This window comes from Netta rufina (assembly GCF_964035555.1).
Source record: "Netta rufina genome assembly, chromosome: Z".
NCBI classification, from domain to species: Eukaryota; Metazoa; Chordata; class Aves; order Anseriformes; family Anatidae; genus Netta; species Netta rufina.
Window position 1 is genome coordinate 42257951 of NC_140126.1, and position 13633 is coordinate 42271583.

Sequence of the window (13633 nt, forward strand, 5' to 3'; positions counted from 1 at the left end):
ACACAAGTGGTAGGGATTAAACTCAGCAGAAAATTTGTTAATGTATATATTTACATTTCAAACCCTGATATTTCATTGTGGTCATAATCAATGAGATAGAAAAAAGTAATTTGCAGTAAAATGTTACTTAATTTTGTTCCAATATCAGGTTTACTTCAGTTGTTAGCTATTTGTGATTGTTTTTTGTTTTTCAATACTGACTTTAAAGTAATTCAAAGATTCATTTATAAAAAGCAACAAATAAATTCAGAAAGGTGATCCTCAGCAGGAAGACTTGGTGAAGATTGCCCTTCTTTTGGCTGGGATAGAGTGAATTTTCTTCATAGGTGGAATGTTGTGCTTGGGATTTTCAATTAAAATAGACATGCTAGAACAGAAATCTTTTCAGCTGTCACAGGTAATTGCTTGCACAGAACCAAGGACTTTTCTGCTTCTTGTGCTGCCCTGCCAGTGAGAAGGTTTTGAGTGTACAAGAAGCAGGACACAGCCAGGCAAGCTGGCCCAGACTGGCCAAAGGAATTTTCCACACCATATGATACCATGCTCAGTAAAAGCTGGATTAAAAAGGGAGGGAAAGGAGAAGGGAGGGCAGGGGAATCCAGGAGAGGCCAGGGGAAGAACAGGATATAGCATTTGGAATGATGGCATTTATCTTTCCAAGAAACCATTAATTGTGATGAGCCCTGCTTACTTGGAAGTCACTGACCATCTGCCTTCTGATGGGAAGTAGTGAATGAGTTCTTTGTTTTGTTTTTCTCGCACACATAGCTTTTTTAATACTTTTTAAACCATTTTTACCTTAACCTATGAATTTTTGCACTTTTACCTCTCTGCTTTTCTCCTACATCCCACCTGGGGAGAGTGAGTGAGCAGCTGTGGGGTAGCTGTTACCTACCTGCTGGGGCTAAACCACAATTAAGACCACATTCAGGTGCTGAACAGATGAAATAATATCTAAGTCAGCAAGCTATTCCTTCCAAATTTGCAAATTAGATCACTTTGCTTTCCTAAAGCTTCCTCAATTTTAAAAAACATTTATTTTCCAAATAAAATTCTTATTTAGCTCTATGAACTCTTCAAAATGGGATGAACATCTTATCAAATTTAATTATAATTCACACTTATAAGTGCAACATCATTATTAAAATTTCTAATTAAACTTCTAAATGTATGAATTTATGGTACTGTGTCACACTGAGATCCTAAATGTTTGTTAGAGTTCATAACTACTGAAACAAGATAAAAATGGCATATTTAACATAAATGTATGTGACAAATATATTTCAAAGTTCTCAGAAGACCAGAACTGTATTTTCCAGCAACAGTTAAAAAAAAAAAAAAAAATCACTACAGCAAGAACAAATAATATTTTCTCTTCTCTCTCTTTTCAACTGAAATATAGATTTTGAAGAATAAAATGAAAACAAGAAAGGATCCCTAATTCCTTTGCCCTCCAAACCCCACAGCTCTCTGAAATCCAGGAGACAAATGAGAGAATTCTTTCATGCAGTGACGACCATAAAATTTTCAAAAGGTGTTAGAGTTCTAAGTTTTTCTCCTTCCATGAAAGCAAGCTGAAAAATTATACTGACAGAAAGAAAAGGATGTCAAATTTGAGGATTTGGGAATTCTTACTCTTGCAGCATCTGAGACAAAGTCCAGGATTTATATTTTGTGGTGTTCAGAGATGAAAAATATTTTTCAGTCTAAAAATACTTTAGGATATATTTACAACATGGTACTTGTAGTTAATCAGCATGCATCCAGGTTTTAACTGGTGTTTAACTGATGTAGGCACTGCCCATTTTGCTTAACAACAGATAGCTTAACTGTTTCTGAGAGCTTACTGAAATCTCTGAGAAAGATAACTCAGCAGTATTCATGCATTTAATTTTGCAGATAGCTCTGCATGACAGTTCTGTGCTAAGCTAGGTATTTAGTCTATGTAGTTTAACGGTGATTTATTAACCTGAACAGCAACTAATGTTACAACCACTAACATCTGAATTTTATTTTGAAGAAGTGATTTAATTAAGCTTGCCTAAAAAGGTATGCAAAGTTAATACATCCTCAAAAAAAGTCATAAAAATGCACCTCTGCCTGCTTTCAAACTGAAAACGTAAAAAAAAAAAAGTTCTCTTCAATAGGCGTTGTTCATTCCTCTATCAAAAACACAGGGTTGCCTTTTTTAAACAACCTTCATACCAAATCCAAGACTGATAATCAGTAGATTCTAGCTTTCTTTTACCTCAACACTCTCTTGAGATCTCTTTTTTTCTTTTTTCTTCTTCAGAACAGACTAAAGTCTACTCTTCAAAAAAGTTGCTTTTAGCATAATCTGTATTAATGTTTTAAAAAGGTAAAAAATAGTGATTTCAGAGAATCTGCAGAACGTTCAAATAACTTTCTCATGGTTATTTATACGTACCATTCAAACCTCCAAATGTTAGATGGCTTAGCAACTGATTGTGCTCCTTTAGCTTTTAACAAAAGCTGCATAGCTGTGCAGTCTTAGTGTATCTCTGCTTCTGTAAGTTTTTCCCTGCTTCCTTCTCTGACCTGTTAATTTTTCCCTTTTTTCATGATTTACAGATTGAATTCTCCAAGGAAGATGGTGAGTTGAAAAAGACTTTTTTTTTCTTAACTTACGCTGTGTAACAGAGTAATAGCTATAAAATAAATACATAAATAAATAAAGTGAAATACCTAGACAACACAATCTTAAAACCTTCTGCTTGATGTAAGCCAGGCTTTCAAATATCTAACTAAAACTTGAATTTGGAGTCGACAAGTAAAAGGGAAGTTCAATGGAACACCTTATTTAGTAGGCTCATCTTTTATGCTGCAGGGTCATTTTGGAACAGATATTCTGCCAAGAGTGAATGCTAGTCTAAGAAAAAATCCATCTATGTCCATGACAGAGATAAGGATGAAGCATATGTAAAGAAATGGTTTAAGTAAAAAAAAAAAATATTAAAAAAAATTGAACTCTGAGCCCTACTTTCTGCTTACTAGAAAACAATTCTAATAATTTAACTCGAAATGCATCAGAGTTTCTAGTCAGTTCAAATAATCTGGCTTAATTTTTCAAAAATCATCAAAAAATGCATTTTTATGTCCATGTTATATATAGTACTTAAAAAGGATTTTTATTAACCTCAGCTGTGAGTCAATGAATGTTAAGACTTAAGAAGACTACATACCTTATTTTTTTATTGAAGTATATCAGAGGATCCCCACTCATATCTATTTTTTTTTTGTTTGTATATTTGCATTCATCCACAATTTATCTATCGTTTCTTTTCCTATGATCGATTTTGTTGGACTGTGGAAATTTAATGTTATCAGTGCTTTACATAAAGCACCTATTATACAGACAATGACTGTTCAAAAAACATTCAGCAATAAACTGCTGATATCTATGCTTTAGTTTGTGTCCTTTGAAAGAGATGTTTCCTAAGTAATTCCCTCAGTAATATTTAAAACACTTGGAAATCAGACTACCAGAGTAGTAGTGTTTTTCCTGTTCAAATACCTCTCAGTAATTTACAGGATTCTGAGTACTAGCTTAATGAAGTTGTTCTTATTCTAGTGTAGCAAAAAGCCATAACCTTGATAGAAATAAATACCTTTACTAGAGACAGTGAAATAAAACACAGTATGCAGCATAACACGATTTGTCTGCTTTACTTACCTGTCTTATCTAAAAGCCTTGATTTTTTGCAGTGGTAAGCAAGCTCCTGTTCACAGTGTTCTGCATGGTTAATTGCAGCTTGAAGCTGGTCTAGGCTGGCAGAGTACTTGAAAAACACAGTGTGTGGGTTCTCTCGCTTAGCACTTTTGACTCTGGTTAAGTTGGTGTTGTTGTGCTGTATAATTGTCCATGTTGCATCTTTCAAAACATGTGAAAAATAATAAAGAATCTGAAGTAGTTGCATAAGTTGGTAATGGTAAAAATAAAGAAAAGTATGATCAAATACACCAAACTTGAAAGAGATTTCTCTAATTACAAAAAATGCATTTGTGCATTATGAAACAGAGACATAAATCATGTAGCAAAAATGAAACCAATTAATCATTGCTTCTATTTATAAGTACATTACCACACGGTGTCTGTAACTGGCATTCAGCTTCTTATGTTTATTGAGAAAGAAAACAATAAACGAAGACAATTTTTTCTCTTTTCTTAGGAAAGAGGAAGGGAAGAAGGAAGGAAAGAAGGCCAGTTTCTATCGTTATTATTTTTTTCTAGGCTTAAATTGTTTATGAAATAACACTAAATTCCATCCCACATTAAAACAATAGTACATTTGACATTAAAATTGAAATTAAGCGATTCCTCTTGAAATAAATTACATGCTGTCTTGCGGCTACATAAAGAAGCAGAAGGAGCTTGCAGATACTGTATTTAGTATAAAACTTGGGTCATACAAAAGTGTTTCTAACCATCTAAAATCAAATGTTAATCTTTATTTGCGATACTATTCAAAATCTGTATTTAGTCAAGAATTAAGAAACCCCTCTGAAAGCTTTCATAGTTCAATAGAGAGACGCCTCAAAATACCCAAGGTAATATTGATTTTTGGCACCCTTTAAATTATGCCTTTTTGACTCAGTACTGTAACACGATGAAGTAGTAGTTCAGAATTAAGAGCTGCATTTTCCTGAAAAACACATAGCTCAGATACTGCTGGGTAAGGCAGCTCTCTGCTTTATGGCATTGTGTAGAAAGCTTTTAAGATTCATTTAAAGTGGGGACATACAAAATATTAAATATATATATATTTATTCTAGAAGCAATTGAACTGTTTCTATGAGTTTTTGTTTGTTTTTCATGAACTAGTAGCAAATATTCAGTACCCCAGATGTTACTTAATATATATATGTATATCTTCTAGTGTGATGCTCTTATAATAAAAGAGCAGAAAATACTTGCATATAAATATAATTCAAATGTTTGAATGATAAACAATACATTGTACACTTATAAAAGGTACGTGTTAAGGTATGCAGTCTGCTGTGAAATCAACCTTCTCTAACTTGCAGCTATTCTACTGCATTGAGCAACCAAGCAGTTTAATAGCTTTTCAATTATGTTGATGTCACTGATAGTCTTGCATTAGAAGTCTTTTAACTTTCTATAATAATGGTTGAAAGAATTTTAATTGTAAAAACTTAACACTATGCAAAAACAAACAATGAGAACGAAAACTAACATCACAATTATATGAAGGTTTTGCCTTAAAAGCTACTGGAAGCCATATGCTAACTACTTTAATCATCAACAAATGGTTATGGGACTGGTGCCATGGCCAACGATTTGGCTACTTAGACCATGGGATTTGCTTTGAGAAACATGGTCTACTGAGGTCAGATGGGGTCTATCTCTTGGAGGAGGGAAAGAACAACTTGAGGTCCAGACTTTCCAAGCTTATGAAGAAAATTTTAAATTAAATCCACCAGGAGAGAGGAATATCAACCCACTCATTTCTTAACGATTTTAAGAAATGTTAAGATGTCAGCAATGGCTGTCCATAGATAGGAAAAAAGTTTCAGCGGGAGCTCAATTTAAATGCCCCTACAGAAATACCCATATCATGGTAATAAGCAGGGGGAACTGGAATTTTTAGCCCAGCCTCAGGGCCATGAGAGTACGTTCCAGCACTTGAAGGTTAGTAAGGAAATGCCTAGAAGGAACCATTATGGAGAAATCCCCCAAATACTTTCTAGGAACACTGCTTCCTAAGTGAGGTGCCCCTGCTGAGGTGCACCTTTTAAGTACTTTTACGCAAATAGGCACAGTATGGGGAATAAACAAGAGTACATATGCCTACAGGTCTCTGATCTTATTGGCCTTACAGAGACATAGTGGGATGACTGGAGTGTTGGAATGGAAGGATACATTTTTTTTTGGAAAGATGTTCAGGGGAGACAAGGAGGGGTTTTTGCTCTCTATGTCAGTGACCAGCTGGAGTATTCGGAACTCTGCCTGGGGATGCTTTGACTTCAGAAGAGCAGACTTTGAGACTTTGACCTCTTCAAGAATCTGCTTGGTGGAGTACCATGGGATAAAGCCCTGAAAGGAAGAGGGACCCAGAGACATTGTTTGAGCAGCCAGGGATAAAGTTAGTAAACCTAATGCCCACATAGAATCGCATCTGTCCAAGGACATCGAGAACAACAAGAAGGGCTACAGGAATGCATTGGTCACTCAGCCTTACTTATAGTTTGCATACAAGGAATATCAGACACTCTCCTTGTTTGTTCAGAGAAAAAATATCAGACACATTTCTTGTGTGTAGAGAGATTACTCCCTCAGTTTCCTTATAAGATATATATATCAATATATACAATTATATAATTGTATATATTATATACATGTATAATATAATATATACAAATATATATATGTAATTGTCCTGGTTTCAGTTAGAACAGAATTAATTTTCTTCCTAGTAGCTGGTGGAATGCTGTGTTTTGGCTTAGGATGAGAAGAGTGCTGATAACACCCCGATGTTTTAATTGTTGCAGAGCAGTGCTTATACCAAGCCAAGGACACCTCAGACTTTTGCTCTGTCCTGCCAACAGGCAGGCTGGGGGTGCAGTAAGAGCTGGGAGGGGACAGACCCAGGACAGGTGACCCGAACTGGCCAAAGGGGTATTCCATACCATCTGACGTCATGCTAAACAATATATAGGGGTGGCTAGCCGGGGGGAGGGGGCCGGACTGCTCGGGGTTAAGCTGGGCATCGGTCAGCGGGTGGTGAGCAATTGCATTGTGCATCACTTGTTTGTACATATTATTAGTAGTAGTACTATTATCATCATTGTATTATTATTATTATTATTATTATTATTATTATTATTATTATTATTATTATTATTTTCCTGTCTTATTAAACTGTCTTTATCTCAACTCACGGGCTTCACTTTCCATTTCTCTCCCCTGTCCCAGAGAGGGAGGGGGGAGGGTGAGCGAACGGCTGCGTGGTGTTTAGCTGCCAGCTGGGTTAAACCACGACAGTCTTTTTGGCGCCCAACGTGGGGCTCGAAAGGTTGAGATAACGGCAGATCTGACCAGAGTGTGTTAAACTAAAATTGGTATAAGTATTAGACCTGCTTAATAGTCACTTGTCATAATGCTGATTGCTTTAATCTCAACTCTGCTGCGCCTGTTTTCCAAATTGAGTATTATAGCACGTTATTTTCCGTATGTGCTCTCTGTCATGTTGTTTATCCTCTCCGGGCCCTGGTTTCAGACCATTATGGTACTGTGTGTTGTATCAGTGGCTTATGAGATGATGAAATATCTGGCCATGACTCTAACCTGGTATTTGTACTCAGTAACATCTTCGATTCTATACTTTGGAAACTGTATTTTGGAAACTACTAGCAATTATATCTGTTGCCTTTTTTCATTAGGGAGTCAATCTGTGGAGGGGAAAGGGGAAGATAATTTTTCTTACTTGATCACTCTCCCTTTCTCCTTCACCACCCCTGTATCCTCCTTGATCACTATCCCTTCCTCTTTCACCACCCTCTTATCCTCCAAGTTTATTACAATAGCTCTCCAAGATATTGAATATCCTTGGGATACTCAGACCAGCATAGTCCTGTTGTTCTGCCTCCTGAATGCGCTTCAGGTTCTGCTTAAAGTTAAACAACTACTTAGGAAGCTCATCCGGAGATCTGCCCGGAGGCAGTATAGTTGTGGGTGGCAGGGAGTATGGGAGGATATGGGCAGGCATCTAGAGCAGTTGGCACCCCCAGTGTTTTGGAAATTCGCCCCTGAACAACTGCAAAATCCTCAAAAACTGGCAGAATGCTAGAATAAAAGGTGTCGCGATTCGGGAAGTTCCAAAGTAACACAAATCATTGTAACATGCTGGGGCCTGGCTCATGCCTATCGAGCTGCCATGGATACTGCTATCAACTTAGTGACAGACCCTGCGGCCACTCCAAGTCCCGTGACAGATCCAACGGCCATTGTGACCCCTACGGTGGACTCTGCAGCCGCTCCAGTCCCAGCTTCTGCAGATGCTCCAATCCCAGCTCCTGCAGCCACTCCAGTTCCAGTTTCTGAAGCCGCTCCAGTCCCAGCTCCTGAAGCTGCTCCAGTCCCAGCTCCTGAAGCTGCTCCAGTCCCAGCTCCTGCAGCCGCTCCAGTCCCAACTCCTGCAGCCGCTCCAGTCACAGTTCCTGCAGCCGCTCCAGTCCCAGCTCCTGCAGCCGCTCCAGCTCCAGCTCCTGCAGCCGCTCCAGCTCCGGTTCCTGCAGCCGCTCCAGCTCTGGTTCCTGTAGCTGCTCCAGTTCAAGCTCCTGCAGCCGCACCAGTTCCAGCTCCTGCAGCTGCTCCAGCTCCGGTTCCTGCAGCTGCTCCAGCTCCTGCAGCCGCTCCAGCTCCTGTAGCTGGGTCAGAGAAACGAGCTGTAGCAGTGCAAGTTGACCCTGCAGAGGGTATTCCAACCTCTGTGGCAGACCCTGTAACAAGGTCAGAGAAACGAGCAGTAGCAGTGCAAGCTGCCCCTGTAGAGAAGGTGAAAAAATGGTATAGAGATTCAGGTCGTTTAGAACGCAGAGAATCTTCTGCCAAATCTAGGTATAGAGACGATGGAGACAACGATGACGCTGGGCCATCAAGGATTCAGGAGGAGGAAGATGAGGATGCCGAAAAATCAACAGTAACTACCCGAAGCCTAAACGAGCGTGAGTTACGAGATGTGCAAAAAGATTTTGGTCGCTGTATAGGTGAGCAGCTTGTCACCTGGCTGCTCCGATGCTGGGACACTGGAGCCAATTGTGTGGTATTGGACGGCAGGGAAGCCAAGCGACTGGGATCCCTTGCTAGAGATGCAGGCATTGACAAAGCAATTGCAGATGGAGCACAATCTCACAGCCTCTGGAGGCGTCTCCTCTCAGCTGTGACGGAAAGGTACCCCTTCAAGGAAGAACTTTTATGTCTACCAGGCAAGTGGACCACTATGCAGAAGGGAACCCAGTACCTGAGGGAATTAGCCGTACGGGAAGTGATTTATGAGGATCCAGACCTCAGACAAACATCCAAAGATCCAGATGAAGTCAGGTGTATGCGGCCCATGTGGCGGAAGTTTGTACGGAGTGCACCATCATCATATGCCAGCTCATTGGCAATAATGGCCTGGAAAGAGGATGAGGAACCCACAGTGGATGAAGTGGCTAAACAACTCCGGCAGTACGAAGAAAGTCTCTCCTCTTCCTTACAGGCCTGCGTCTCAGCTGTGGAGAAACTTTCTGAAGAGTTCCACCAACTTAAAGAGAATCTATCTTCATCCCCACCTGAACCAACCAGTGTCCACCAACCAAAAGAGAACACTGTGGAGAAACTTTCTGAAAAGGTTCACCAACTTGAAGAGAGATTATTCTCCTCCGTACCTGTACAAAGCAGTGTCTCAGCTATCAGGGGTAGTCGTTCATCCACACAAGGAAGACGATATGGTGGGTACTCACCCCGTGCCACCCTGTGGTTTTACTTACGAGACCATGGAGAGGACATGAGAAAATGGGATGGAAAATCTACCGCGACCCTAGAGGCACGGGTACGTGAGTTGCAAAAGAAAACAATCAGGAAAAAGGGGTTCTCTGAAAAGTTTGCTGCTCCAACTTCCAGCAGACAGTCCTTCAAACACAGAAACGAAGAAGATTCCGACCAGGATTAGGGAGGCCCTGCCTCCAGCCAGGGGGAGGAAAGGGATAATCGAGTTTATTGGACTGTGTGGATTCGATGGCCTGGCACATCAGACGCACAGAAGTATAAGGCTTTAGTAGACACCGGTGCACAATGCACTATAATGCCATCGAGCTATAAAGGACCAGAGCCCATCTATATTTGTGGAGTGACAGGGGGATCTCAGCAGTTGACTGTATTGGAGGCTGAAGTGAGTCTGACTGGGAATGAGTGGGAAAAGCACCATATTGTGACTGGCCTGGATGCTCCATGTATCCTTGGCATAGACTATCTCAGAAGAGGATATTGCAAGGACCCAAAAGGGTTCCGGTGGGCTTTTGGTATAGCTGCCTTAGAGACAGAGGGCATTAAAGAATTATCTACCTTGCCTGGTCTCTCAGAGGACCCCTCTGTTGTGGGGTTGCTGAGGGTCGAAGAACAGCAAGTGCCAGTCGCTACCACAACTGTGCACCGGTGGCAATATCGCACTAACCGGGACTCCCTGATTCCCATCCATAAGCTAATTCGTCAATTGGAGAGCCAAGGAGTGATCAGCAAGACTCATTCACCTTTCAATAGTCCCATATGGCCAGTGCGAAAGTCTAATGGCGAGTGGAGACTAACAGTGGACTATCGTGGCCTGAACGAAGTGACGCCACCACTGAGTGCTGCAGTGCCGGACATGCTGGAACTTCAGTACGAACTTGAATCGAAGGCAGCCAAGTGGTACGCCACAATTGATATCGCTAATGCATTTTTCTCCATCCCTCTAGCAGCAGAGTGCAGGCCACAGTTTGCCTTCACTTGGAGGGGAGTCCAATATACTTGGAATCGGCTGCCCCAGGGGTGGAAACACAGCCCTACCATTTGCCATGGACTGATCCAGTCTGCGCTGGAGCAGGGGGAAGCTCCTGAACACCTGCAGTACATCGATGACATTATTGTGTGGGGTGACACAGCAGAGGAAGTTTTCGAGAAAGGGAAGAAAATAGTCCAAATCCTTCTGAAAGCCGGTTTTGCCATAAAACAAAATAAAGTCAAAGGGCCTGCATGAGAGATCCAGTTTTTAGGAATAAAATGGCAAGATGGACGTCGTCAAATCCCAATGGATGTGATCAACAAAATAACAGCTATGTCTCCACCAACTAACAAAAAAGAAAAACAGACTTTCCTAGGTGTTGTGGGGTTTTGGAGAATGCACATCCCAAATTACAGTCTGATTGTAAACCCGCTCTACCAAGTAACCCGTAAGAAGAATGAGTTTGAATGGGGCCCTGAACAACGACAAGCCTTTGAACAAATTAAGCAGGAAATAGTCCATGCAGTAGCCCTTGGGCCAGTTTGAACAGGACCAGATGTAAAGAATGTGCTCTACACTGCAGCCGGGGAGAACGGCCCCACCTGGAGCCTCTGGCAGAAAGAACCTGGGGAAACTCGAGGTCGGCCCCTGGGGTTTTGGAGCCGGGGATACGGAGGGTCTGAGGCCCGCTATACTCCAATTGAAAAGGAGATACTGGCAGCATATGAAGGAGTTCGATCTGCTTCGGAGGTGGTCGGTACTGAAGCGCAGCTCCTCCTAGCACCCCGATTGCCGGTACTAGGCTGGATGTTCAAGGGAAGGGTCTCTTCTACGCATCATGCAACTGATGCTACATGGAGCAAGTGGGTTGCACTGATTACTCAGCGGGCTCGAATAGGAAACCCCAGTCGCCCAGGAATATTGGAAGTGATTATGGACTGGCCAGAAGGCAAAATTTTGGAATATCATCAGAGGAGGAGGTGGGTCGTGCTGAAGAAGCCCCACTGTACAACCAGTTACCAGAAAATGAAAAGAAATATGCCCTGTTCACTGATGGGTCCTGTCGTATTGTGGGGAAGCATCGGAGATGGAAGGCTGCTGTATGGAGTCCTACACGATGAGTTGCAGAAGCTGCTGAGGGAGAAGGTGAATCGAGTCAGTTTGCAGAAGTGAAGGCCATTCAGCTGGCTTTAGACATTGCTGAACGAGAAAAATGGCCAGTTCTCTATCTCTACACCGATTCATGGATGGTAGCAAATGCCCTGTGGGGATGGTTACAGCAATGGAAACAAAACAACTGGCAGCGTAGGGGCAAACCCATCTGGGCTGCTGCATTGTGGCAAGATATTGCTGCTCGGGTAGAGAACCTGGCTGTGAAAGTACGTCACGTAGATGCTCATGTGCCCAAGAATCGGGCTACTGAAGAACATCACAACAACCAGCAGGTGGATTAGGCTGCTAAGATTGAAGTAGCTCAGGTGGATCTGGATTGGCAGCATAAAGGTGAATTATTTATAGCCCGATGGGCCCATGACACCTCAGGCCATCAAGGTAGAGATGCAACATACAGATGGGCTCGTGATCGAGGGGTGGACCTGACCATGGACGCTATAGCACAGGTTATTCATGACTGTGAAACATGTGCTGCAATCAAGCAAGCCAAATGGTCAAAGCCTCTTTGGTATGGAGGACGATGGCTGAAATATAAATATGGAGAGGCCTGGCAGATTGATTACATCACACTCCCTCAAACTCGCAACGGCAAGCGCCATGTACTTACAATGGTGGAAGCAACCACTGGATGGCTGGAAACATATCCTGTGCCTCATGCCACCGCCCGGAACACTATCCTGGGCCTTGAAAAGCAAGTCCTATGGCGACATGGCACCCCAGAAAGAATAGAGTCAGACAATGGAACTCATTTCCGAAACAACCTTATAGACACTTGGGCCAAAGAACATGGTATTGAGTGGGTGTATCACATCCCCTATCATGCACCAGCCTCCGGGAAAGTTGAACGATACAACGGACTGTTAAAGACTACATTGAAAGCAATGGGCGCTGGGACATTCAAAACCTGGGATACGCATTTGGCAAAGGCCACCTGGTTAGTCAATACTAGGGGATCTGCCAACCGAGCTGGACCTGCCCAATCAAACCTGTTACGTACTGTAGATGGGGATAAAGTTCCTGTAGTGCATGTAAGAAATATGCTGTGTAAAACAGTCTGGGCTACTCCTGCCTCAGGAAAAGGCAAACCCACTCGTGGAATTGTTTTCGCTCAGGGACCTGGATACACTTGGTGGGTGATGCAAAAGAACGGAGAGGTCCGGTGTGTACCTCAAGGAGATTTAATACTGGGTGAGAATAGCCCATGAACTGAATTGTACCATGTTAATTACTATATCATACTGTATGTTACCACTACCATGACTACTATAGGTGACTAATTAGAATGTATGGAAAAGAGTGTAACCTGAGCATGACATAAATGGTATGGAATAAGGGGTGGATAGATAGTAATATAGATATATATTATGTAATAATATATACAATTACATAATTGTATATATTGATATATATTGATATAAATATATATAATTAAATAATATATCAATATATATAATGGAAGATAACTCAAATATGGGTGGCTGATAAAGACTAACATGTTAATGCTGTTTTGTACTTTGGACAAGTCTGCTTAGCTATGAAAAGAGAAATATTGAGTTTATGCTGTATGAAGAGACACACTGAGTTTGTGCCTGTGAGCATCTAACCCCCATGACTGAAATCCATGTCAAGGTAGGGGTTTGTAAGCTCTCAGGTAAAGCCAGGTTGGGGCAGTCAAGTCAAATGTAGATTCCTCTTTGTGATATTTTTGTAATTTAATAAAGAATGTATTTTAAGAAGGCATGAGAAATATATTTAAGTATGGTAGTAATACTGATTCAATTGTTATAATCAATATTGCTATCATCAGTGGCTTCAATTATAGAAAATTGCTAAAATTCCAATATTAGTGTGAATATTAGAATGCTACTTAATATTTCTAACTATTTCACAGAGTTGTACTTTATTTAATATCCTATAGACCACATGTGGTCGACACTGGAAGATGTCTATAATAAGCA

General features: G+C 41.2%; 1 protein-coding gene across 1 annotated transcript in view; it reads right to left on the reverse strand.

The window, feature by feature from the left end:
* Positions 1-13633, reverse strand: part of CNTNAP4 (contactin associated protein family member 4) — a gene marked incomplete at both ends in the record, with an annotated part of 227329 nt that overhangs the window by 43228 nt on the left and 170468 nt on the right. The window contains one exon of the mRNA XM_084304819.1: positions 3695-3892. Within this exon, the coding sequence (XP_084160945.1) occupies positions 3695-3892 (198 nt within the window). The remainder of the gene's footprint in view (positions 1-3694; positions 3893-13633) is intronic.